Source organism: Podarcis vaucheri (genome assembly GCF_965113315.1).
Source record: "Podarcis vaucheri genome assembly, chromosome: 3".
In the NCBI taxonomy this organism is placed as follows: Eukaryota; Metazoa; Chordata; class Lepidosauria; order Squamata; family Lacertidae; genus Podarcis; species Podarcis vaucheri.
In genome coordinates this window covers 52,335,037-52,362,955 of record NC_138761.1, presented here as the reverse complement: position 1 = coordinate 52,362,955, position 27,919 = coordinate 52,335,037, and the positions used below count along the sequence as shown (strand labels likewise).

The following is a 27,919-nucleotide window of genomic DNA, read 5'->3' as shown; positions in this document are numbered from 1 at the left end:
AGCATTCCAAAAGAGTCTTGCTTCTCTCATAGCCACAGTCTTGGATACCCACAGAAATCAACCATTGCCCTCAAACGTTGCGCTCTCTCTCTCTCTCTCTCTCTCTCTCTCTCTCTCTCTCGCTGCTTTGCTTCTAGGTCACATCACAATTCCACTCTAAACTCGGGCCTTTTGTCTTTCTAACTGACTGGGGAGAGAGGCCCATCACAGAAACAGGCCCACCTCTTTGTCCTTTTGCACAGAACTACTCCCTTTCTTCCCTTAGCGACTCAGAGGGCGATTACCAGGCTGGCCTTGTGCTTGCAGCAATTGAATCTGTCCTGGATCCAGGAATTAGAAGAGGGGCTCTGGCATACAACCTTACCCCCACCCCCCAACTCATAACAATATTTTGAGCAAGCTAAGTGTGGTCTAGATGCTTCACACACGGCATAAGAATCAAAGTCCCTCTCCGTAGGGCTACGTGCATCCCATCTCTCAGGAGTTTTTTTCAAGTTTGAAACAGGAATTGAACCAAGGGTGGGGGATCTGTGGCCCTCCAGAGGTTGCTGGACTGCCATGATCATTGGGAATTGGAGTCCTGAAAACACTGGTGCGGGGGGCGCAGGTTCAAATCCCTGTGCCAAGCCAACATTTGATCGCATCATGACTGAAGACATGAAAACACTCTTTAAAATACAGACATTCACGTTGAAAAGGAAATCGGTGTTGATTCAGAACAGGTATTTGCCCTCATTTGAAGAGGAAAGTTGCTGAGAAGCCAGACTCACTTCTGCAGTGGAAAAAAGAGCCACACACAGCACTGTTTGTAGGCACAAACTTACCCAAGTAAGCCATGAAATAAGATGCGTAGAACATTTGTCGCGTACCAAGCTGTGTATCCTTTGTGCAGAAATGCCAAACTAATTTGTATGTATAAAACTGTTTGCAATTATGCAGATTGTTAAAATAAGTTGTGTGTTTGTGATGAAGGTTAGAAGCAGGGGGACAGGAAAAGCTGCTTGCACCTGGGAACCTATTTGGAGCATGCAGAGTTTCATGTGCCTGTTTTCTCTCAGCTTATCTGTTGATTTGCTTTGGTTTGTGGTAGCCAAGAGCTGACACATGGTGAGATTTGGGAAACCGCAGTAACCACACGAGCAAAGTCAATGTTCTTTTTCAAACTGAGACAGAAGAACAAAGACTTCAATGTGTAGGTTTTATTTGCATGTGTAACAGACTTCCAGGCAAGGTGCTTTAGAAAATACCTTATATGTGTTTTCAGCACTTGGAAAACATCTCTCTTTTTCTGCAGATTTTAATAACTACAGCAAAACATATCACACTCAGCAGGTAAGTCCAGCTAACTGCAATAGGCACGATAGAAACTAAAGTTCTTCAGATATTTTCTTGTTGCTGAATATAATGCACTGATATACCATATTTTTTGCTCTATAAGACTCACTTTTTCCCTCCTAAAAAGTAAGGGGAAATGTGTGTGCGTCTTATGGAGCAATTGCAGGCTGCGCAGCTATCCCAGAAGCCAGAACAGCAAGAGGGATTGCTGCTTTCACTGCGCAGCGATCCCTCTTGCTGTTCTGGCTTCTGAGATTCAGAATATTTTTTTTCTTGTTTTCCTCCTCCAAAAACTAGGTGCGTCTTGTGGTCTGGTGCGTCTTATAGAGCGAAAAATATGGTGCATATGCAGTGCTTTTTTCTTAAAAAAATGTTTAGGGGTACTCTCATTTTGACTCAAGAAAATCACCATTTTATAGTTCAAATCGGGGAAAATTAATACAGTAAATGGACAAAGGTACAAGGAGTCATAAAATGTTTAGGGGTATGCGTCCCCCTGGATCCCCCCAGAAAAAAGCACTGTATATATGTCTGCTTAATGGGTACCATGACAGTAATTCAGATGAAGAAATAATCAGATTTAATAATATGATTTGCTAGCAATTGCTTGTTCCACAAACTCTTAATTAAAACCTCTTTTAGACTGTAAATCTAAACTTGCTTACAAGGGCAGTAATTCTTCTGAACACAGGGAGGTTTACTTTCAGGTAAATCTGTATAGGATTGTGCTGTAAATGCATCAAAGGAGAGAACTAACCTGAGAGGCAATGGAGTTGTTAGAGGATAAACATGCAAATGAAATACTCAAACAAAGAAGCAGAGAAGCAAAATTAAGTATTTTAATTTGCCTTCACTGCAGAAGATATCATCCTTCCTTACTAGATTTATTTGGACCAAGCGTAGTCCACAGGAACTGTGGTGTAATGGCTAGTCTATACGTCTTGGGAAGCCAGACTTAAATCCTCACTCAGCTATGAAAATCACAGGATGAACCTTCAGCCTTGTGACCCTTTTTATCCTCACATATACCATCTTGAGCTCTCTGATGGGAAGGCAGAATATAAAAGTAATGAACTAATTCTTTACCATATTTTTTTTAAAAGATTTTGTTTTACAGGAAGCTATTCATAAATGGAATAAAATAAATAAGATCAACAGTCCAGGCACTTTAACTTTGGTCCCAGGTAAATGGGTTGAAACGTCTTTTAAGGTTGAAATGTGCTGTGTTTAGGACTTTGTGTTGTGTGCACAGGAAGCCACAACACACAGATGCAACCATTCAGACATTACTGGATACACTTATTTTGTTCAACAAGGAGATTCGTTTTCATCGGCACCACTCAGCCAATACTTTTCACAGTAAGCTTTCTTGTGTTGCAGCCTTTGGTTTATGCTGAGTTTTTCATTCAGTTCCATGTACTTTTTACACTTTATTTTTTTTCCATGTGCAGTGACTTAAAAAAAAAGCAAGTCATTAAAAAGCTCAAATCTGCATCTTCACTTATTCTATGCCATTTTTGCCCTGGTCCAGCTCTTGACACAGGACACTAGTTGTGCATAACAGCTGATTGCCATGCATGGGGATGTGCGTTCCACAGCTGTATGGGAAGATGCATGCAGTCAGTTCCATGGGACCTGGATGAATGTTGCAGTGTCATAGACTCGTAGAAGCAGAATTGTAGAGTTGGAAGGCATCCCAGGGGTCATCTAGGCCAACCCCCTGCAATACAGGAATCTTGCCCACAGATGTCACTGGATGGACTCGAACCCCCAACCTTCTGGTTAGCCAGATACACTAACCCATTGCACTACTTGAAGGATGCAATGGGGCTACATTCTCCAGCCCCTAAGCTGTGGCACTCCCTCCCCACAGAGGTGCATTTGGCACCTTCATTATACAGCTTCCGGTGAATGCTGAAGGCACCCCTTTACCTTGGCTTTTGACACGACCTGTGTCAAAATAATAATAATAATAATAATAATTATTATTATTATTATTATTTATTTGTACCCCACCCATCTGGCTGGGTTTCCCCAACCACTCTGGGTGGCTTCCAACAAAGATTAAAAATACATTAAAATGTCACACATTAAAAACTTCCCTAAACAGGGCTCTAGGACCTTATTCGAGGATTGTGTTTTTTGTGTTTTTAATGTTGTACTTTAATGTTGTGACTTTCCTTGGAACCTTAGGGTGAAGGTTGGGAAATAGATAACAAGAAGAAGAAGAAGAGGAGGAGGAGGAGGAGGAAGAGGAGGAGGAAGAAGAAGTGAAAGCTGCTTCTGTATGTGGATCACCTTGGCTGCACTGGAGGAAAAAGGTTGGTTTAGAAATGTGTGCCCCACCCATCTACTTTCCCTTTGCTCAGATTTGCTTTCAACAACTAAAATGCAACTATCTCATAATAAAGCAGCAGAAAACAAACCAATATAAAAAATAAAATCATTATTTATTTATTCATTTATTTAAAAAACACCCCATTATTCATAAAGGGATTTGTGCTAAGCTGTTCACATTCATTAAACAGTAAAAAGTCCGGATTGAATTCAATCAAATCATATTCAAACTGATTGAAATCAATGGACATGTAATCATAGCCATTGATTTCAATAGCTCTAAGTCTGACCTACTTGGATTCAGTCCTCCATGTTATTCCACATATTGAAATTCTGGGAGAACTAACATACACAGAGTCCTATGAAATCAAAGACAGCACAATAGCTAATAAGTGTACTTCAAAAAGTTCAAGGAGACACTGATCTAGACTTTGACCAGTTTCTCCATAGGGCTTATTAGACACATACTTTTCCTGTTTCTTTTTTTTTAATTTCTCTTTATTAATTTTCATACACACATATACACACATATGTACAGAAAATAAATTCTTCACGGAAAAAAAACCAATAATAAGAACAACATAACTTAATTATAAGAGAATAAACAAAACAAAGAACAATGACTTTTCCTGTTTCATTTTCCTGTTTCATTTTCCTAATCCACTTCCTTTCTTTGCAGAGACTTTCTGTAAATCCAACTGAACTGTCACTGCTATTGCTACAAGTCTTCTCTGGTCAAAAGAAAGACAGAGCACCACAATGAGCGGGGTACGGTATGTCTTTTTTTGCTGAACTCCATTCTCTTCACCACAGAGGGTAAAAGAGGAAGCAATACTATGTTCTGTGTACTGAAACCGATGAGGGAGATCAAGCAGAGCTGTCTTGAACTTCAAAGCCAATTCTGTTTCTTCCTCTGTGGCTGCAACCTGTGCATACTTGGCGTGAGACTTGGGGGAATTTTAGATTGTGCACATTCATCCTGATTTGTTTGCAGGAAGATAAGAGAACATTGGCTAGAGGTTGTTGTGTCAAAACCAGTGGCATCTGACACTTTCCATTGCATTTCCCCTCACTTTCCTTAATGCAAAAAGTCTGATCTGTGCAACCTGAATTTGCCTGTGTAAGCGACTGAATCTCACTTGAAAACAGTGACAGTTTGGAAGCCTCCTTAGGCTGCAATCCTAATTCCACTTACCTAGGAGCAAGTCCCATTGAGTTAGGATTGCAATGTAATTCTCATTGAACTTGATAAACATGTATGGAACTGCACTGTAACAATGGAAATGACAGCTTTGCTCGCTCCAGTTCATTGGTCAACTTTTTTTCTGGCTCCTTCTGAAATATATATACAGTGGTACCTCGGGTTAAGTACTTAATTCGTTCTGGAGGTCCGTTCTTAACCTGAAACTGTTCTTAAGCTGAAGCACCACTTTAGCTAATGGGGCCTCCTGCTGCCGCCGCGCTGCCGAAGCCCGATTTCTGTTCTTATCCTGAAGCAAAGTTCTTAACCTGAAGCACTATTTCTGGTTTAGCGGAGTGTGTAACCTGAAGCGTATGTAACCCGAAGCGTATGTAACCCGAGGTACCACTGTATTTACCACACCTGCAGATTTGCCACATGCACTGGAGACAAATGCTGGGTGCAAGAGACCACTGGAGATTATGTTTATTTAATATTTTAAGTTTCTTGCTCCTTATCCTGTCCCTAACCAGCTCTCTGAAGCAAGTCTGCCAACTGCATATAACTCAAATTAGGTTGAAATGCCCGTGCTATCTTCCGTACAGGACTTCAGTGAAAAATATTTCACAGAGATGTCCATAATTCCTAAGCGTATTAGGTTGTAACAAACACTGCACAAACAGAATGCACAAGCTCACATAATGGATCTTTCTCTCCCCACCCTCCTTCTCTGTACCCCCAGAAAAGCCCCGCTGGAGTTGAAGTGACTTACCAAACACAGTGGACTGTGCAATCTGGGGCTGCAATGGAAGAGGTGAATTGCCTCAAATTGGCTGGAGGTATCTTGTGCTCAAGTGGAGCAAGATTCCTCCCCACAACCAGAGGAATTCCCCAGTATTTGGTCCACAGTATTCTCCTCTGGGGAAGGGGACTGCAGGGGAGAGAAGGGGAAAGAAAAAATGCATTGTGTGATCTGCCTTCCACTCATGCATCATATGGGGGTGCAACCTATTATATGAAATTGTTTATTCCAATACTGTATTATAGACTGCCCAGAAATGTGTTCACTGTTAGGGTTGCCATATGAGCCATGAGCTTTTTTAGGGCAATCACCCAATAGCCCCCCCCCCCACTGCCGCTGACTCCAAGATCCTGTGCCAGAGCCTGAACCAGAGCTACCCGTGCACAATTTCTTTTTTAAACCAAAATCCAGGACAAATGGAAAATTCCCCCTGGATGGGCATGTAGGACCCCCAAAAGAGGTCATGTCCAGGAGTTCCTGGATGTATGGCACCCCTAAGTGTGCTAATCTAACTGCTGATTCATTTATGACTTTGTGTGAGTTTATGAAACGTATTTCTCCCTCCTTCCTCTGCATGCACACATCCTATAATGTGTGAATATAATGCTACATGAATAGGGTATGTGGGGAGATGCACTTTAACTGTGTCCTGAAGGGGTTTTTTTAGGGTGGGGGAAGGGGAAGACTGGGCTATAAGACTGTTACTTTGTGGGAAAGTTTTGAGACCAAACTGTGCGATCACATTTAACCATGTTTGTGGTAATTTATTTTGCTGTGGCTATGTGATTTTATGAGATTTGCTGAAGCCAATCAGAAGTTAAGCAGTGTTATAACAGAAATGACAACATTCCGAACGACAAGCTTGCCAGCCCAGGTTCTCTGCTAGAATAGATAGAGTGAGGGAGTGTGTTGAGCCTTGTACAGGAAGTTCTTTTGGGTCATAGTTTGAAACAGACATGTGTGCCATTCTATGTACCTTGCTCTCTCCAGAACAAAGAAATTCTGTCCCTGCCCTAATTTTGGTGATTCTCCATTCCCACTACAGCACATCCTCCCCCCTGCTATATTCCAGGCCTTTCCTATGGAGCATAGATTTCCCCCTGCCTCAGAATGTACATTTAAGAACCACACAAATGAAGACCAAATGTTTTTACCAAACGTTTTCCTTACCTAAACCAGAGCTTGCCGAAATGTGAGTTTAACGGAATCCATTGTCCTTTCAGGAAGAATCAACCATCGCAGATTATTCTGATTTGTATGCTGAGATTGCAATGCCATGTGACAAGGATGAAGTCAGAAACTTTACGAAAGCCTTTCTTCCCATTGCTTACTCCCTGATCTGTGTCCTGGGGTTCGTGGGAAATATGTTTGTAGTGTTGACATTTGTTTTATATAAGAGGTCTGATTCTATAACTGATGTCTGCCTCTGCAATATGGCTATTGTGGACATATTATTTGTTCTCACTCTTCCTTTCTGGGCAGTGAACTACGCTCTGGACAACTGGATTTTTGGGGATTTCCTCTGCAAGCTCACCAAAGGTATCTATGCCATTAACTTCAACTGTGGCATGTTGCTCTTGGCCTGCATAAGCATAGACAGGTATGTTGCCATTGTGCAGGCCATAAAGTCATTTAAGCTTCGGGCAAGGTGTCTAGCCCACAGTAAAGTGATCTGTTTGGCTGTCTGGGTCTCCTCTATGTTAATCTCAAGTGCTACTTTCATGTTCAGTGAAAGCTACGCACTTCCAGGCAATGCAACCACATACATTTGTGATCACAAATCCAGTGCAAATTCCAATGTACAACTGAAATTGCTGATATTAAGTTTCCAGCTTTTATTTGGATTTTTTGTCCCTCTGTTGTTCATGGTTTTTTGCTACACTTTCATTGTCAGAACCTTAGTGCAGGCTCAGAATTCCAAAAGAAGCAAAGCTATACGAGTGATTATCTCTATCGTAGTTGTTTTTCTGCTGTGCCAAGTTCCCTACAATATGGTTCTCCTGGTGACGGCAGAATCTATGGGGAAACTGGACAAAGCTTGCCAGAGTGAAAAGCAATTGGCTTACGCAAAATACGTAACGGAAACTCTGGCTTTCCTGCACTGTGGTATGAACCCTGTGCTCTATGCATTCATTGGTGTGAAGTTCAGGAACTACTTTGTGAAAATAATTACAAGCCTGTGCTGTGTGAGACATATGAACTGTGGAACTACCCTTGGTTCAAAGATAAGTTCCGATACTGTCCACTCCAGACAGACAAGTGAAGTTTGTGAATGACATAATGGATTATTGTGTATACAACATGGTTATCCTCGGGTAGAATCATTATTCAGGCCTCACACAGATATGCTGGCTTCTTTATACTGTTCAAATCAGTTCACTTAATACATATAAACTTCTGCCACAGAAAACTGGTCAGTTTCAAAGGTAGCTAATAGCTCTTTACACATTTCAAATAAAGCCAGTCTCTCTGTTCCCATAGCGGGACCAGATTTCCGGGTGTTTGCATGCATACCTTTTATCTTCAGACATACCAGAAAAACACAAGATTGCCATCTTCTGGAAATGCAGGGACTCTTTCTTCCTTTAATGGGTGCAGCTGGCTCCTGTGTTTCTTTTGTTATAGTTCCACTTCAGCTATTGATATTATAAGAATTATCGAAAGTGTACTGTTATGGTTTGCCCCACTGTTTTCTTGAATTGGCTAAGTTGTTAGCAATGGCACCTGTTGACCACTGGGAATAGGCTTTTCTTTTGCTGATTGAAATAGACGTCGTTCCCCTCTCTGGCCCGTAAAAGGGTTTTAGAATTATCATTTTTATTAATTTTATCATATGTAGTCAAAAATGCAAAAACTAAGGGTAATGAGGGGACAATAGATAAAGGACCCATTTGAGAAGATATAGGAAGTTTTTTTTATTGATTAGTCAAGTGTAAAGGACAATGAATGATATACCAGACTATAGACATTGGGAGTTATTTTCTCTCTTTGTCTTGAAACCCTGTAAAGAAAAACGCTGTAAATGAACTTTAAAGGAGAAAATGTTTAAGATTATCAGTATATATAGTCACTGAGGTGCCTTAGACCTGTTAATACTTTTCCTTTGCACCTGTTTTGTTATGCTTGATTTTCAATTTGTATTTTCAAAAAAGTTGAATAAAGAAATAAATGATAAAAACAAGGTGAAGGGACATCATTTTTAAAGTTATATCTGATGAATTGATACCTTCACATCAGGGCTGTCTTAAGCATATCTGGTGCTGTGGTGCAAAGATCCCTCTGGCGCACCCCCCCCCCACAACTCGAAAAGAAGGGAGGGGGTGGTGGAAAATGTCCTCTGCCTCCCACACCGCCCTGATCCCAGGTGTGGTGGCGGCAATCAAGCAGGAAAACGTGCTGACAGGCATGGTCTCCAGCGTTGGGGCACCCGAGAAGGCAGCCCGGGAAGGCTGCACACTGCCTTTTGCCAGGAAGCAGGAGGACGACAAGGACCCCATCTTTAGCAAATGGAGAGGCTTGGGAAGGAAGCTGCACACCCACAGTCACTTACAGACTCACTGTTAAGACTGTGTTCATGGAAGACAATCTTACTCAGCTGCGAGTGATCACCAAAGAAGGAGTTCTAGTTTCACTGTTGGGAGGCAGTATGCCTCTGAATATCAGTTACTGGGAATCACAAGGGGGGAGAATGCAGTTTCATTCAGGTAAGGCTAGCCTATTTCCCAAAGGCATCTCATTGGCCACTGTGGGAACAGGATCCTGGACCCAACAGGCTTGCGGCCTGATACATTAGGGCTCTTTGTTGTTAAATGCTGATTATATCTTTAAGGGAGTGTGGCGTTTGCCCATTCATTTAGGAAATGTTTGAACAAGTGGGAAAGATAGGGTTAAAAATATAGACCAATAGGAAAGCCGGAGGCGGAGCCTCCCTGTGTATAAAAGGGCTTAGCCCAAGGTTTGAGTTAGTTGTTGTTGGTGGGTAGTTGGTTGGTTTTAGTGGGTTGGCTGGTTAGGAAAGGCAGTTGGAGAATCTGTTGGTAGGCAGTTGGTAAGAGAGAGACAGTTAGGGCAGTTGGTTCTTGAGTGAGGGGAGGTAGAAGAGATAGAGGAAAATAAGACTAAGAAAGTAAAGAGTAACAATGTTTGCAATGCCGTAAAAGTTTGTTTGTGATTGAAATAAAACACACTCTTCTCTATTAATTGAGAACCTGACTGAGGCTGAAGTGATTTTACCGTTGAGGACCTGGTTGGTGGCAGCGGATTAGTGGTGTACGGGTCAATAGTCTGTGAGACGACCGGGGGCTCCGTACGAACGCCACAGGGAGGAATAAACAACTACCTCTCACATTATCCTTAATCATTAGCCATTACTGGGTGGGGCTGATGGCAGTTGAAGTCCAGGTAATCCATTTATTTAGCATTCATCGTAATTTGCCTGCACAAAACTTACATGGTTGTTAGAATATGTCCTTATATAGGGCATTCATTCTGATATGTTTACAGGGCAGTTGGACAGCAACAAACTTTCATCCTCATTTGCTTGTGGGGTGTTTACATGCTGCCTCATTAATCATTCAGCAGCAGCAGCATCCCAAAACAATGAGCTAGGTTGCAGGAACTACAAGTAAGTAATGGTGCCCTACAGGCTAATGGGTGGACACAGAGACATGCTTGCTCTCTGCTTGATCCGAAGCTGAAACTAATAAGAGAAGCAAGATCTTCTGGGGTGTTCATGCTGCAAGGTTATGCTCAGGTTGTATATATGCACAAATAAAGACATAGTATCAAGCCAATGCAGCTAAAGAAAAACAATTGAGGAGCTTTATTTTAGTTTTAAAAAGCAATTGTCAAAAACTTTTCAACCACACTAGAAATCCAGTCAGTTACAAATTGTTTCTACATCTAACTTACAAAAATAATATACAACTAAGAGAAGTGCTTTTTAGTAAATAGTATTTTGTGAATACTACTCAGTCATCAAGCAAGGGTACTATGTAATGTACCCTTGACGGGCCAGACAGACAGATTTGTAAATGATCCAGTATCATTAACATTGCTGCTGCATGCTGATCATTTCTGTTGTGATGCTTGTTCACCATCATCATCATCACTGGCAAATGCCATACCCTCTTCTTTTCCATGGGAAGTCGAAGGCATTTGCTGTGCCTGTATTACATGTGTTGAAGTTTCACTTCTAAAGGGGTTTTTATTGGTCTCGAATTGGCTGGGCTCTTCATCACCTTCAGAGCTCTCTAGGAAAGCCATTCCTCTTATTAGGGGAGGGTATCCTGTCGGATGTGTAGATCCTGAACTCTTGGCATCAGCTCTGCTCTCAGGATGCTCTCCTTTATCCTCATGTTGGTCATCTGCAAAAGACACTCTGCGCTCTGTTGATCTGAAAGATCCCAAAGTTTCTGCATCCGATATGGATAGCACTTGCCTTGGCCTCAAGTCAGCTAAGCTCCCACTATGTGCACCTTCAGCATCATCATAGTCATCTGCAAAAGCCACTCTGCGCTCTGCTTGTTTGAATGATCCCAAAGTTTCTGCATCTGATACTGGTATCTCCTGCACTGGCCTTGTATCAGCTCTGCCCTCAAGATGCTCTCCTTTGTCTTCAGGTTGGTCATCTGCAAAAACCACTCTGCGCTCGGCTGGTTTTGTAGATTCTGGAGTTTCTGCATCTGATACAGTTAGCACCTGTACTGGCCTCAAGTTAGTTAAACTACCAAAGTGCACATGTTCGTCATCATAATGGTCATCTGCAAAAGCCACTTTGCGCTCTCCTGACATTTCTTCATCTAATGTGGGCAGCACCCATACATGTTTCGGCTTCAACTCTTTTGTGGTATCAAGTTTCTCTTCTTCTTCTTCACCATCATATTCATTGACAAAAGCCACTACATCTTCTCTTTTATGGGGAATACGTTCTGACTGTTTTGTAGATTCAAAAGTTTCTGCATCTGACATGGTTAGTTCCTTTTTTGGCCTCAAATCAATTTCACTTACAAATTTCTCTTCATCATCAGCCTCATATGTGTTTAGAAAAGCCAACACATCTTCTTTTTTGTAGGAAATGTATTCTGGATGTTTTATCAATCCACTTTCACTTTTAAATGATGTTTCTGGTGTGCTTAGCTCTTGCATTGGCATCAAATCTGTTTTTCTTTCAACCTGTTCTTGTGAGTCAATCTCCAATGTCCCAGCGGAAGATTTTGGTTCTGCTTTTGTCAAAGGCCCTGTTGCATCTGACTTCATTATGCTTTTTAACGATTTCACACTGAATGATTTAATACTACCGGTAAATCTTTTTGAATGAAAAGATTGAGTCTCATCACCAGCATAAAGTGTTTTTGTGTAGGAGGAAGTTAGACTCTGAAAGAAAAGAAATACAGTAAAATTATTATAGGGACTTTTTAAAAAAATGTATTAATTTTCTTTTTTTCTAATGAGAAATTGCTATAGGGACTTGATAGGATGAAGAATCTGATGCAAACAATATATGATCTTAAGAACTGTCTCTGTCTTCATATACCCTGTCCCAAGGATCATCACTGTTCATAGAAATTAAGAAAGCTTCATCAAATAATATTGAAATCTAAACATTTGCCTATTAAATAACAAAATCCACAGAATCTTAATGATGACTCAAAGCTCTTCCCACAAGAAATCGATAACCAAAACAATTTCAGGAGCATATTCTCTGGGTCAAAACTGAATCCCAACAAATTGAGTCACATTGGGTTGGTGGTTCTCTTTTTTTCTATAAGCAATTTTTTTTAAAGGTTTCAACATAATATACAATAGATGTCAAGCAAATCTAAAGAAGAGAAATAAGAAAGAAATCAGAAATTCCCTGTCAGAGGCCTAGCTCGCAATCACTATATTTCAGTGCCAAGTCAAAATCTGGCTTTTTTTACTCAGTAATCTGGGCCACAGTGAGGGTCACAGTCAAAGTCACGCAATGTTTGGCGTGCTTGTGTTGTTTGTTGGTGTTGAATAATATTAATTTCTGTAGCATTTTAAATTAGTGCTAAAAAAAAATCATACCTACACCAAGGGAAACTGCACAGCCAGGATCACCCACACTTTTGCCCTGTACAGATGGTTACAAAATTCTGTGGCAAAGCCAGATTCTGCTTGTTTAGAACAGAGTGTAGAATAATGGTATTTACCCCTAACGAAGGAGTGGGTGATTGCCAAGGAACTATGGTGTTTGTTATCACACATACAGAAGCATTAAGATAGTTTTTCGATGACTGTGTTGTTTCTCTTTGCAGCCATGGAATGAAAGCAAGGATGCTAGCTGCAGCAACATTGCAAATTCCCGTTACTACAAAGCCAATATTGTAGTTGCCGAGCAAGTCATACATTGCACCTGCAATAAAAATATGCAGGTTAATTTTCCAAACTTAATTTCTCAAAGAATAACTTTATATCAACTGTTCCTGTAAAACTTTGCAATAAAATGACAAACCAAAAGAGATTTTAAAAATTCTTCCTCCTTTCCAGGGCCACATCCCAAACACAGGCAGCATAGTAAAGAGACTGCTAAATAACTGTAAGGTGGGGAATGGGGAGTGGAAGTGGTGGGAACTAACTGCCTAATAAAAGAACAGATTTGCATTGGTTGATTTACCTGCAAAGGGTGCACCAAAACAACTGCTTGCATTGACAACCATGAGAAATCCCCATGCAACTGGCATTTTCTCGGGCCCCATCAAATCAAATGTAAGGACAGGTAAGAGAACATAGTTTCCTGCATCAACAAATCCCAAAACAGAGCAAGCTGCTATTAGGGAGGCAAAGTTTGTACAGTGAGGAATGATAAAATATACCACACCTGGAAAACAAAACAGAAAACTACATTGTAGGATATTTTACTACAGACAAACACGCTTACTGATTCATTAAAACACATGACAATACAGTAACGTTACAGCCTGAAAAGTCCACTATCCAGCCATTACGAAAGCTCAGTGCTCCTTACTCAACAAATTTCTGTTTCTTAAACAGCTTCCCATCTCTGAAGGTGCTATGTAGTAAATCACTGCTGGTACACTGGAGGTTTTTTTTAGCAGAGGTTGGATGGTCTTCTGTCGTGGATTCTTTAGTTGAGATTCCAGCATTGCAAGAGGTTGGAGTAGAATCTCTATGATTGCTTAAACTCAGGAGAATTTCATAAGCAGATGGGCAGGGAGTCAAAAGTCTACTGGGTCAACGCTAACCATTTTCTAAACTACACATTTGAATCTCAGATTACCTCAACAACTGCATTGTTATTCCTAGGCTTTTTTCAGAACACTTCCAAAATAAATAAATCCTATTGAGTGCTTTTTACTCTTTACTGGGCCAGTGGTTTTTTGGGTAGGATACATAAACAATATCATTGGTTGACTCCTTAATGGGCATATTTCAAATGATGGTGGGACCTATGTGATTCTTTTAACTGCTCACAAATCTTCTTAAATAGTTGGGGGGAGACTACATTTGCATACACAAGGTATGTATACTTCAGCATTAATCTTAAAAACAATTACTGGATAGTTGTTGCTGATAATTCTTTATTTATCGAACCATTAAAGGGCAAGTATCCAATGAAAAATGATCAGTCTAGTGCTTGTCCTGGGTATATAGAGACCCTATAATTCTTATGATCGGCCTAGTGTATTGTTTGGGATGACTTTTCCATCTACCAAATTCCATAAAGGTAAAGGTAAAGGTACCCCTGCCCGTACGGGCCAGTCGTGTCCAACTCTAGGGTTGCGTGCTCATCTCGCTCAAGAGGCCGTGAGCCGGCGCCGTCCGAAGACACTTCCGGGTCACGTGGCCAGCGTGACGAAGCTGCTCTGGCGAGCCAGCACCAGAGCAGCACACGGAAATGCCGTTTACCTTCCCGCTATAAAGTGGTACCTATTTATCTACTTGCACTTAAGGGTGCTTTCGAACTGCTAGGTGGGCAGGAGCTGGGACCGAACGACGGGAGCTCACCGCGCCACAGGGATTCGAATCGCCAACCATGCAATCAGCAAGTCCTAGGCACTGAGGTTTTACCCACAGCGCCACCCGCGTCCCACCACCAAATTCCATACATCCCGATAATTATTAAAAAATGGTATATCCATTCCACTGAGCCCACCCCTAACTAGCTGACCTCCACCCCCCCCATAAGACACTTGGCAGGGATAAGAGAATGGAGTGGGTCCATTTTTGATCACATTTTCAATTTTTACAAAAAGGCTTTGCACACCCTGACCAGAGAGAGAAAACACATATGCAACACGCCATCCAGCTATGGAGACAGAGGTAGAGTTCTGATTACACAGGCCTGGCTGGATCAAGTAGCAGAACTTCATTTATTTCAGTCACAGTCCTAATCGGCAATTGTGCTCACCATGGGGGTAGTTTTTCTAATCCTGACTAGTCTCTTAAAAGCTTTGCACTATTCCAACAAAATCAAATGAATGCTTATGCAGAATACTTGCCAACAGACAATATGGACACTTGGTTAAGATACAGCCGATCGATTCGTTCAATATCACAGAGTTTTCCAAATAGAAGAGAGCTAACCATGCTGCTCACTCCAATTGCTACCATAATGTAGGATGCTTTCTCCAGTGGAATGCCCAGGTCACCAGCAAGTTTAATCTGCGAAATGAGGCCACTGAGTTTATATTCACCTCTCTATGCATTTGTCATAAATACAATGTATATTTAGGCAACTGAGTGCTGATTACAACTGAACAATCCAGGTCATTCAGTGTTACAGTGGTTCCTTGTGTAAGTCGGAGTGTTTGAACGCACACTGCTGGGAGGTGGCAAAACATACATTAATGCAATTGAGAATCTGCCAGGAAGCATCAAACCTCCTAATTCTTCTTCTTCCTTCTTCTCCTTGCCCTTTCCCTCTTCAGTAGAGTCTGTGGACAGCTGAAAAGTATAGAACTGAGGCAATGACATCATTGATTTGCCATAATAAAGGGATGTGATAATTTGCATCTGACAGGTTCTTCATATAAAATAATTTGGAAGCTATCTTTAAGCCTTTCTGCAGAGTAAACAACGAAGGAAAGTGCAAATGGTCTCCAAAGGAACAGCTAAAGGTCCCTTTCTCAAGCTTATTTATCTATTGCATCTATATCCCTTCTTCTCAAGGAACCAAAGGTGGAGTACGTGGCTCTCCTCTTCCTCATTTATTCCCCTACCTATGAGGTAGGTTAGGGTGAGAGGCAGTGACCGCTGACCCAAGGTCACCCAGCGTGCTTCATGGCCAAGTGGGGATTTGTACCCTAGTGTGAGGGACTGGGCTGAGGAGGAGGAGTGGTGGAGACTGCCTCCCCCTCCTGGCCCTTCCAGGGAGGAGGAAGTGGAAGACAATATAGATTGACAACAGGGGTTTGTGGGAGGTTGCAGCTCAGAGGCAGATGAAGGGAAAAGCTGGGAGATCATGGGAGAGCCGGAGCAACACCTGTTCTCATTAGAAATCATTCCAGACCTTCCATCTTCCAGAACCCATCAAGCCTTAAAAGTAGGAAAGAGTTTGAAGACAGAGGGCATGTAGCAGCACCCACAGAAGAAATGATGAGAATGACGAATGAGGAAGCGGGAAAGGTGGGGTGGGTGTGTGTGTGAAGATTCACTCAGGACAACACCATTACCCAAGAGACTGGGTTCTACAGCCTCTCTCTGTAAATAAAAAAAGACTGTAAGAAACGTATTCTTGTCTTTATCCTTTCCTGGGCAACCAGACGGGAGCTGCTGACAGCATCCTGACACCTGGTCTCGTAGTTGTTAGTCTAACACCCTGATCGCTATACCACACTGTTCTTGTTAGGTGAGTCTGCCCTGCCCACCCCCACCAATGATTTATTTGAAGTCTATTTACACCCTACACCTTCAGCACTGTAGTGTTCCCAGGCCAGCATAAAAGTTGAATGTAAAAATAAGTAAGCAACAACAAAATCTGTGCCTACAAAGTGTCATCAGATCTATACGGTCCCTTGGTAATTATAGCAGATCAACCTTTGCCAGCCTTCCCCGGGGTTTTTTAAGATGAAAACAATAAAAAATTATCCTTTTTGGTGCACTGATCTAAGATCACAAATATCTCCTATTCTCAAAATGAAGACAACCAAGGACTTCACTTTTCTGTACCAGCTTTGTGTAAGTCATTTTTTCCTCAGCCACCACTGACCATCTGTAAAATGTGGATAGAGAGCACAGTTGTAAAAGCACAAATTATAATGACAAGAAATTGCATATCTGGCATATAAATAAGGTTACATATTACCACAATACAGCTGTACCTCGGAAGTCGAATGGAATCCGTTCCAGAAGTCCGTTCGACTTACGAAACATTCAACTTCCAAAGCACGGCTTCTGATTGGCTGCAGGACGCTCTGGTAGCCAATGAGAAGCTGCAAAAGCCCCTTTGCATGTTCAGCTTCCCAAAGAATGTACAAAAACAGGAAGATTCATTTCTGGTTTTCGATTATTCAGGAGCTGAAACGTATGAGTTCCGGGGCATTTGAGAACCGAAGTACAACCTGTACTTGCTAACACTTTTAAAATTGTCCAAACACTTACTGGGTTTTGTTCCCAAGGAAGATACTTATTTAGAATAATTTTATTATGAAACATGTGATTCTATATTGAATGTTGTTGCATCGTAATCATATATAAAATTACATATAAAATACAGCAGAAAAGAAGCATACTTCTTTCGCATGAAAACACGTGTACAAACTAGTTCTTACCATATGCACAAATGGTATGAAGAATCCAAATTTGGCTAATCCAAGAGAACAGACCCAAACCTCAAAGATACGATCTTTCCACAAACTTAAATCAACAATAAAACCTCTTAGTGGGGAGGTTTTAAACTTTTCGACTACACTTGGATGAGCTCTATCTTTAAAAAAAACACAATTGAAACAAATTATTATTTGCATAATAATATTTACAAAATACCATGTCTAATAAGGATGAGGGCCCACCATCAAGAAGCAGTAAAGATGAGATGTGTTTTAAACCCTAAGCACATATATGAGGTTTCAAACACATACAGCCAATGCACAAAAATCTAATTTGTACTTTTAACAAACTAGTCTGCTATGTCTGCATAAGTGGTACTCTGACCTCGCCCTTAAATTTAGGAAGCTTGCTACAATAGAATTAAAATGCTCATATCTCACTAAAATTTCACAAAACAAGATGGAAATCTTCTACTTCCCCCACTGGCACCAAACCCTTTATCAACTGAATCCTGGGGAAAGAGGGGCTTCAGTTGTGGGATACTGGCCTAGTTTCAGACACTGCATGACCTGGGAGTCCTGATCATGCTACTCTACTCAGCCCCTTGAATACAGCTTTCTTTCAGCCAGAATTCAGTTCCGACACCTCTCAGGTGGGTACCATTGGCATTCTAAGAGAATGAGGGAGGTGTTCACAGTGAGTTCTGGCACCTCTTTTTCTAGAATAGCAGCCCTGTCCTTGAAGTTAACTGAAGACAAATTTCTCATGTATTTTTCAAGTTCCTGTTCCCCACTCTGTAGTGTCTAGTTCAACTGACTCCATGACCTAATGTTGTTATAATGTGCATTCCCTGCTCTATTTCACATCACTGATGGCTGGCAAGGAATCATACATTATAATGGTATCAGGATGTGGGAGAAATTAGAATTTCTTAGATATCTAATGGAATAAATCAGATATTGTTGTTGGGGGAAGGGGGACAAGCGCACATCCTTTTCAGCTGCAGCCCTATACTCTGGTTCTAACTCAGTAATTACTTCTGCATCTTACAGATGATTCTGAGTCAATGCAAGTTATGCATTCTTAACATGAAAATGAGAAAGGAGCCATGGAAAGTCATTTGCCAGGTGGGGTAATCAGGTAGGATACAAGACTGAACAGTGAAATGCAAGAAGCAATTTCAGCATGTGCAGCTTTCCTTACTCTTTATTTATTCAGGAGTGGCAAACCATACTTTCCAAAATCTCATTTTCTTCTGTGGGGAACCTTTGGCCCTCCAGATGTTGCTGAACTCCCATCACCCCTGATCAGTTGCCATGTTTGCAGAGGCTCTTGGAAGTCGTAGTGCAGAAACATCTAGAGAGGCAAAGCTTCCCCACAGCTGCTTTAAAACGTTTGAGTCTGTCTGGACATTAAGATCTGCCTTGGAAGGCCTTGCTTGCAAGCCCACCAGTGAGACTGATTCAGCTGCCGGGCAAAAGAGACAAAATATTTTCTGTGATGACTGCCAAATTATAACTCCCTCCTCACAGAGGTATGGATGACCCTGACTTCCAATTTTAAAGCAGGGTTTCAATACTTATTTATTTAGGACCACCTTTTCTTAATTATGGCCATCCTTCAAAGCAGGGCTGGGGAAGCTTTGGCTCTCCAGCTGGACTCCGATTCCCATCAGCCCCAGCCAGCACAGCTAATGGTTAGTGATTATGGGAGTTGTAGTCCAGCAACATCTGGAAGGCCATAGACTCCTTGTTCCTGTCTTCCTGACACATCTAGTTGGCCTGTTGCAAATGAAAACATATCTGCAACCGGAATATAACAAAGACAAGAAGAAGAAAAGCTAACTAAGACGACTAAAACATTACATACGTTTCTGAAGAGGTTGATATGCAAATCCCGCAATGATGCATATTATTAGAATTCCACTGTATACACGTAGACTACGCCTCCATCCAAGTGTCTGAATTAAGTACTCGTGAAGTTTATTCTGCACAAAAGTTCCTGCGCACCCTCCTGCCATCACTATTCCGGTCGCAAATGAGCGCTTTTTAGTAAAGTAAAGGCTGACCATTATCAGGCCTACAAAAAACAAATGGCAAAAGTTACTAAGGTTTTCCTGCCCTATCAAAGTCTGTGCAAAACAAGGTTTGGTAAAACAGTGTCATGCATGACTGAAAGTACAAATGCAGCTACAATTTTGTCAGTACTGCCATGTCTGCAGGGGGAGCCACCTAGTGGATGCGATGTGTCATGCCTTTTCTTTTAGTTAAGAAATATCAGTGTGGAACAGTGGTTAAACAAGAGGCCATCAACTCTCTGGGGCCCATGAGCATATTTAGAAACTTGAAGAAATGCCATAGAAGGCCATTCCCCATATCCACACAACACCTACACCCCATATGACAGTGTGGTGCAGTGGGTAGATGAAGGGTCACAACTCACAAGCATTTTGGGTTTATGGGCACCTTCAGAAACCTGAAGAACTGTCATGGAGGACACCCCCACCCACTGCAAACCCCTCACACTCTTCACACCTCAACCCCATAACACTCCACCCTGCTGTGACTTCCACATCACAGTGCCCAACACTGAAATTTTACCTCACAACACACTGTCCTAAGCTGAAACACACACCCTCTACACACAGGACATTGCACACCTGAACAGATATATATGCTTCAAATAAATAAATGGTAGTCTATACTAGGTACAGTATGTGTTATTTTGAAGTACCCAGCCTGTCAAAATGACCAGATAAATTTAGTGGTTATAATGAAAAATATGAGGCCTGTATTATGGAGTGACTTTTTTCTTCATGGACACACAGCAAACTTTTCAGAACAAAGAATGCAACTGGCTATTTTATTGTGATTCAGGTTGCTTGACTTTTTTTAAAAAAAGTGTTACCTGGAGTGGTGCCCAGGCTTGATCCCACGCCAACAATGATTCCTTGAGTGAAAAATAGTAAACGCAAATCATAGGTATAGGAAGAACACATTAGACCAATCATGACAACCATTGCTCCAATTATTGCCACTTTGATGGCTCCATATTTCACCAGAAGTTTTCCAGATACAGGACCAAATATCATAATGAAAGCATAGCTGATGGATCCGATCCAGGCTAAAAAAGGACAAACAGCTGTAATTAAATGAAGGAAAATGCACACGTGCCACGAACGATATAGTAAAACTGATTGCCATATGCTTCACAGGTATGAAATACTATAGTCCTTGAGGTCTATGAAAATGCGGCAACATATACAAGCCACATTGTTTTGTTATTTCAACACATCAACAAGATGCAATAGGTAATATTAACTCCCTCTTTATTTTTTGTATTAACCCTTAAGGTTGTAGTCAATGTAGCACTAAGGTGAATGTTCTGTCAGCACAAAGATTTCTCCTTGCGCAAGATAACACCCCCTCCCGAAAACCCACTAGAGTAGACCTTTTGAAATCCACAGTTGGTTAATGTTTGCTTATTTCAGTGGGTTTACTCTGTGTAAAACTTAGTTGAACACCACCCATTATATCTTACTTAATCCAACCGTATATAACATGTGACGATGACCTACCTATCTGTGAGTTGCTTGCCTTGAAGGTTGTAAGAAGGGGCATCATATAAACGCCAAAAGCACTGTGGAAGCCACTGATAAACAAGGAATGGATCGCTGCTGCCAACACCACAACCCAGCCCCTACCCCCATCAGGAGGGGGGTGTACAAAAGAAGCATCTGCACTGATCTCAGCCAGAGTTCTCTGTCGCCTCAAGCCATGTCTAACAAACAGTACCACAGACTGAAATCTCTGCAATACGCTCATGATGGAAAACAGAGACCTGTATTTTGGGGGGGGGGGGAGTAAATGGATGTCTGTTAGCCTGCAAAACATGAAAAGGGTTCTTAATATATAGACTATATAATCTAAAAATCTCATTATTGATGCACAAAGACCTGCTTTGCAAACAAAGTTGAACTGGTTGTAATCCACAGAACTCACTTATTGATGATTAATTTTATGAAAACCTGCAAGTAACTCTGTTGATCATGTTGTTGTTTTTTAAAATACAGAGCATCTTTGAGTACACACTTCTAATTTGCTGCAAGATCCATCTTTCCACTTAATTTGGTGCATGCACTGTTTTTTAACATGATAAAATCCTCTGGGGCTTTTTGGGTTGTGGGGAGGTAAACAATGAGGTGGGGTTTTATTGAGCCTATAAGTATTATTCCCTGTTTAATTTCTGTATTGCTTTTTCCTCTTATAAGCAAAATAATAATAATAATAATAATCCCTCAACTGTTTAAATAATATGAGGAAAGTTAAGGTTTTATGTTCACCATACTGTTCCGAATTAACACTGCTAGACTATAACTCCAGTCATCCCAGGCCATTTGGCCATGCTAGTGCGGGCTACAATCCAGTAATGTCTGGAGGGCCACAGGTTACACATTCGACTCCTCAAAGTGTTCTTCCCGCTATCAACCACGGATGTTCCTATTTATACTCTCCTGACCAATACCTTCTATGGACGGAGCTAAACGGGAGCGGATACCGCACCGCAATTTCGCGAAAGGTGGGGGAAAGTTAGCTGATGTCTCATCCAACATCCGCCCCTTTCCTGTCTAGTCCACTGTTAGTATCCCAGCAGCCGAAGGGAGCCTAGGCCCCGCCTCCATTCCAAAGCGGGGGCGGGGACAATGGGCATAGGGTCGAACACACACACACGGGGCGGGGCTGCTTTCTAGGTTGCCACAGAGGCAGAAAGATGAGAAGCGCGCTTCCACTTCAAGGTTCCAACATTCGAGGCTTTTGTCAACCGCGTTGAAGTTTTATTGCCATCAAGTGGCACCTTAATCTTGCGAAATAAGAAGGCAAGTGCGTCGTCAAGGGAAGTATATAAAGTGCGCCTTCCTTCAATGCAGCGCTACTTCTTGTGGGAATGTTTTGAGACCACTTAACTGGTATTATTACGCTTGGCGCAACTTGAGCGTTTTATAAGGTCCCGGTTTCTCTTTCTTTTTGCAGTAACTGGAGCAATGGTGGTCATGTTTGGGCTAATGGGTTCTTCCTATTCCTATGATTTGCGTTTACTGCTGTTAAATTATGGTAGCAACACCCGAAGGAGCACAGCCTTGAATATACATACAGCACTCGTTACTTTCTGCCAGGACTGTGTTGAAGTTCCCGGAGAAAGAAAGAAAATAAGACAAACCAGAACCTTATAAAAGGAGGGTGCGCAGGAACTTTTGTGCAGAATAAACTTCACGAGTATTTAATTTAGACACTTGGATGGAGACGTAGTCTACGTGTATACAGTGCAATTCTCTTTCCCTCCCTAATAGCAGCTTGCTCTGTTATGGGATTTGTTGATGCAGGAAACTATATTCTCTTACCTGTCCTTACATTTGATTTGATGGGGCCCGAGAAAATGCCAGTTGCGTGGGGATTTCTCATGGTTGTCAATGCAAGCAGTTGTTTTGGTGCACCCTTTGCAGGTAAATCAACCAATGCAAATCTGTTCTTTTATTAGGCAGTTAGTTCCCACCACTTCCACTCCCCATTCCCCATCTTACAGTTATTTAGCAGTCTCTTTACTATGCTGCCTGTGTTTGGGATGTGGCCTTGGAAAGGAGGAAGAATTTTTAAAATATCTTTTGGTTTGTCATTTTATTGCAAAGTTTTACAGGAACAGTTGATATAAAGTTATTCTTTGAGAAATTAAGTTTGGAAAATTAACCTGCATATTTTTATTGCAGGTGCAATGTATGACTTGCTCGGCAACTACAATATTGGCTTTGTAGTAACGGGAATTTGCAATATTGCTGCAGCTAGCATCCTTGCTTTCATTCCATGGCTGCAAAGAGAAACAACACAGTCATCGAAAAACTATCTTAATGCTTCTGTATGTGTGATAACAAACACCATAGTTCCTTGGCAATCACCCACTCCTTCCTTAGGGGTAAATACCATTATTCTACACTCTGTTCTAAACAAGCAGAATCTGGCTTTGCCACAGAATTTTGTAACCATCTGTACAGGGCAAAAGTGTGGGTGATCCTTGGCTGTGCAGTTTCCCTTGGTGTAGGTATGATTTTTTTTTTTTAGCACTAATTTAAAATGCTACAGAAATTAATATTATTCAACACCAACAAACAACACAAGCACGCCAAACATTGCGTGACTATGACTGTGACCCTCACTGTGGCCCAGATTACTGAGTAAAAAAAGCCAGATTTTGACTTGGCACTGAAGTATAGTCATTGCGAGCTGGGCCTCTGACAGGGAATTTCTGATCTCTTTCTTATTTCTCTTCTTTAGATTTGCTTGACATCTATTGTATATTATGTTGAAACCTTTTAATAAAAATTGCTTATAGAAAAAAAGAGAACCACCAACCCAATGTGACTCAATTTGTTGGGATTCAGTTTTGACCCAGAGAATATGCTCCTGAAATTGTTTTGGTTATCGATTTCTTGTGGGAAGAGCTTTGAGTCATCATTAAGATTCTGTGGATTTTGTTATTTAATAGGCAAATGTTTAGATTTCAATATTATTTGCTGAAGCTTTCTGAATTTCTATGAACAGTGATGATCCTTGGGACAGGGGTATATGAAGACAGAGACAGTTCTTAAGATCATATATTGTTTGCATCAGATTCTTCATCCTATCAAGTCCGTATAGCAATTTCTCATTAGAAAAAAAGAAAATTAATACATTTTTTTAAAAAGTCCCTATAATAATTTTACTGTATTTCTTTTCTTTCAGAGTCTAACTTCCTCCTACACAAAAACACTTTATGCTGGTGATGAGACTCAATCTTTTCATTCAAAAAGATTTACCGGTAGTATTAAATCATTCAGTGTGAAATCGTTAAAAAGCATAATGAAGTCAGATGCAACAGGGCCTTTGACAAAAGCAGAACCAAAATCTTCCGCTGGGACATTGGAGATTGACTCACAAGAACAGGTTGAAAGAAAAACAGATTTGATGCCAATGCAAGAGCTAAGCACACCAGAAACATCATTTAAAAGTGAAAGTGGATTGATAAAACATCCAGAATACATTTCCTACAAAAAAGAAGATGTGTTGGCTTTTCTAAACACATATGAGGCTGATGATGAAGAGAAATTTGTAAGTGAAATTGATTTGAGGCCAAAAAAGGAACTAACCATGTCAGATGCAGAAACTTTTGAATCTACAAAACAGTCAGAACGTATTCCCCATAAAAGAGAAGATGTAGTGGCTTTTGTCAATGAATATGATGGTGAAGAAGAAGAAGAGAAACTTGGCTGACAAACTGAAATTGCAGAGTTATGACAAACTTAAAGAGAAGGTGCGAGACTGGTTACATTATTTTCAAATAAGAGAGGTTTATAACTTGGATAAAAAAATTGGTTTCCAGGTGGAAAAATCAAAGTTAGAAACAGAATTGTTAGAACCCAATGCTAAGATACTTTCAAGAATGTATAATCTGCTGTTGAAATGGAATACTGAGGAAGAAACGGTAAGATCTGCAATGATAAAATGGGCACAAGATATAGCATATAATATTATGTTTGCTGACTGGGATAAGTTGTGGACCACCGGGATTAAATTTACGGCATGTAATGCCCTAAGAGAGAATATTATGAAAATGATGTTCAGGTGGTACATCACTCCAGTCAAGCTTGCAAAAATATATCACTTGCCCGATAACAAATGTTGGAAATGTAAAGAAATTGAAGGTACCGGTACATTTTTTCACCTTTGGTGGATGTGCCCAAGGATTAAGGCTTTCTGGGAAATGATATATAATGAACTGAAAAAGGTATTTAAATATACTTTCCCGAAGAAACCAGAGGCCTTTCTCCTGGGCATAGTTGGCCAATTGGTGTTAAAGAAGGATAGAACTTTTTTTTATGTACGCTACAGCAGCAGCAAGAATTCTCATCGCAAAGCATTGGAAGACACAAGACCTACCCACCTTGAAGAATGGCAGATGCAACTAATAGACTATATGGAAATAGCGGAAATGACTGGCAGAATCCGAGACCAGGGAGAAGAGTTGGTGGAAGAAGATTGGAGGAAATTTAAAACTTATTTACAGAAATATTGTAAAATTTTTGAATGCTGATGACATTGAAATGAATTGAAGGGGTTCTAGCAACAAGGTAAAATGTAAGATGGGATTGATAATAGATAAAGTAATAGGACATGAATTTTCTGAACCAATTTTTAAAAGGGATACAAAAAAGGGAGACGTGAGGAAGTCAGGAAAATAAGTTAACTAAAGATGAGAAATTAAGAAAGAGGGAGTTTTTGTTTTCTTTTATATGTGTTTTTTTCTTCTTTTTTGTGTTTAATGTTTGTATTTTTGTATTTTGTAATTTTGTATTTTTCTGTTTTTGTATTTTTTTGAACTTTTCTACTGATAAAACCTAATAAAATATTATTAAAAAGAGAGAGAGAGAGAGAGAGAAACTTGATACCACAAAAGAGTTGAAGCCGAAACATGTATGGGTGCTGCCCACATGAGATGAAGAAATGTCAGGAGAGCGCAAAGTGGCTTTTGCAGATGACCAACCTGAAGACAAAGGAAAGCATCCTGAGAGCAGAGCTGATGCGAGGCCAGTGCAGGAGATACCAGTATCAGATGCAGAAACTTTGGGATCATTCAAACAAGCAGAGCGCAGAGTGGCTTTTGCAGATGACTATGATGATGCTGAAGGTGCACATAGTGGGAGCTTAGCTGACTTGAGGCCAAGGCAAGTGCTATCCATATCGGATGCAGAAACCTTGGGATCTTTCAGATCAACAGAGCTCAGAGTATCTTTTGCAGATGACCAACCTGAGGATAAAGGAGAGCACCCTGAGAGCAGAGCTGATGGGAGGCCAGTGCAGCTGGTACATTATACAGTCATACCTCGGGTTAAATATGCTTTGAATTGAGCGTGTTCGAGTTGCTCCGTTACTTCCGGGTTTTGCCGCTTGCGCATACGCTCAAAATGACGTCACACGCATGCACAGAACGGTGAAAAGCGATGCGTGCGCAGATGTGCCGTCGCTAGTTACATTTACCTCTAGATGCGAACAGGGCTCCGGAACGGATCCCGTTCGTATCTAGAGGTACCACTGTATGTCTGAGTAGTATTTATTATATTCATTATATGTCTGAGTAGTATTCACAAAATACTATTTACTAAAAAGCACTTCTCTTAGCTGTATATTATTTTTGTAACTTAGATGTAGAAACAATTTGTAACTGACTGGATTTCTAGTGTGGTTGAAAAGTTTTTGACAATTGCTTTTTAAAAAATAAAGCTCCTCAATTGTTTTTCTTTAGCTGCATTGGCTTGATACTATGTTTTTATTTCTGCATATATACAACCTGAGCATAACCTTTCAGCATGAACACCCCAGAAAATCTTGCTTCTCTATTAGTTGCAGCTTTGGATCAAGCAGAGAGCAAGCATGTCTCTGTGTCTCCTGCTTCCAGCTTTTTCACCCATAACTCTTCTGGCTACTGTCCTCATAATTAGTAGCTAGGTGAGTGGGTCTGGAGGAAAGGCCCACCCATTAGCCTGGAGGGCAGCATTACTTCCTTGTAGTTCCTGCAACCTAGCTCATTGTTTTGGGATGCTGATGGGGACACTTAGTGGCCAAAGAAACATGGCTGACCAGCTCAGCAACCTCCTTTATTAGATTTTAGGCCTCACTGGATACAGGGCCCCAAGAATGGGAAGGGACTCAGGGCATTATCCAGACTGACCCCCCCCCCAACATGAAAAGATTTTTGTGTTGCAGATTCAATTATTTTCCTAAGATGGCATAGTGTTTCACTAGTTTTATTACCAATACAGTGACAGAGCAGCATGAAGATGAGTCTGACTGAGGACTCTATACACTGGCCAGGTGGAGGCAGGGCAAGACACAGCCGCAGAGCCACGGCTACACCAGCTACCCCATCGCTCATGCTGGCCCGGGCACGCTTGTGGGTTGCGCTAGCCTGGAGGTGGTGTGGCAAACCGGCCCAGTGTCATCAAGTGATGGCACTGGGGCTGCTTCAGGAGCCAGAGGAACCTGGGCAGGCACAGTCCCCCCATGTGAAACTCCATTGGGGGACTCTGAGTGGGTTGCTGCTGACAAGAGAGCCTGCTGGCATTAGTTCTACCTGCACTTTGGGCAGGTGGAATGGTGAACTCTGTGCCTTGGGAGATGTTCTGGGCTGGGCAAAGATTCTTTGCCTTGTTTGATGGCTCCCTGAATGGATCTTGACCTTGTCTTTCTTTCTTGGCTATTCAGGTTGGCTTGGACTCAGGAAGACTGGTTTGTTCTGTGAAAGTGTGGAGGAGAAGACTGTTATTATGATGGCTATTTTAATAATAGGCTGTCGCTCAGGATGCCTTTCTCTGTGCTTTTATTATGAGATTATCATTAATGTTTCCAATGTGTTTTTAATGTTCTGCACTGCCGTGAGATCTTTTGATAAAGGGCAGTATATAACTGAAACAACAATTTTGCTATGCC

The 27,919-nt window shown here is 41.2% G+C and overlaps 2 protein-coding genes across 2 annotated transcripts; one reads left to right on the top strand and one right to left on the bottom strand.

Moving 5' to 3' along the window:
• The first annotated feature begins 220 nt into the window (after positions 1-220).
• Positions 221-24,695, top strand: CCR6 (C-C motif chemokine receptor 6). Its single transcript, XM_082217054.1, has 9 exons — positions 221-1,332; positions 2,453-2,535; positions 3,573-3,656; positions 4,352-4,440; positions 6,878-10,055; positions 18,461-18,548; positions 20,623-20,718; positions 23,170-23,372; positions 24,179-24,695. The coding sequence occupies exons 4-5, from the start codon at positions 4,432-4,434 to the stop codon at positions 7,928-7,930; spliced, it is 1,062 nt and encodes a 353-aa protein (XP_082073180.1). The 5' UTR covers positions 221-1,332; positions 2,453-2,535; positions 3,573-3,656; positions 4,352-4,431; the 3' UTR covers positions 7,931-10,055; positions 18,461-18,548; positions 20,623-20,718; positions 23,170-23,372; positions 24,179-24,695.
• Positions 10,450-22,282, bottom strand: LOC309528705 (uncharacterized protein). Its single transcript, XM_082216302.1, has 9 exons — positions 21,933-22,282; positions 20,986-21,248; positions 20,316-20,531; positions 19,278-19,487; positions 17,411-17,565; positions 15,129-15,302; positions 13,294-13,534; positions 12,830-13,032; positions 10,450-12,029 (listed from the first exon to the last, which is right to left on the bottom strand). The coding sequence occupies exons 2-9, from the start codon at positions 21,230-21,232 to the stop codon at positions 10,725-10,727; spliced, it is 2,751 nt and encodes a 916-aa protein (XP_082072428.1). The 5' UTR covers positions 21,233-21,248; positions 21,933-22,282; the 3' UTR covers positions 10,450-10,724.
• Positions 24,696-27,919: the final 3,224 nt, after the last annotated feature.

Coding starts and splice junctions, on each gene's coding strand:
- LOC309528705 (XM_082216302.1), bottom strand. CDS start 21,232: ATGAGCGTATTGCAGAGATTTCAGTCTGTGGTACTGTTTGTTAGACAT. Junction 20,532..20,985: donor GGCAAGCAACTCACAGATAG/GTAGGTCATCGT, acceptor GTCCTTTTTTAG/CCTGGATCGGATCCATCAGC. Junction 13,535..15,128: donor TGTCTGTTGGCAAGTATTCT/GCATAAGCATTC, acceptor TGTCTGTAGTAA/AATATCCTACAATGTAGTTT.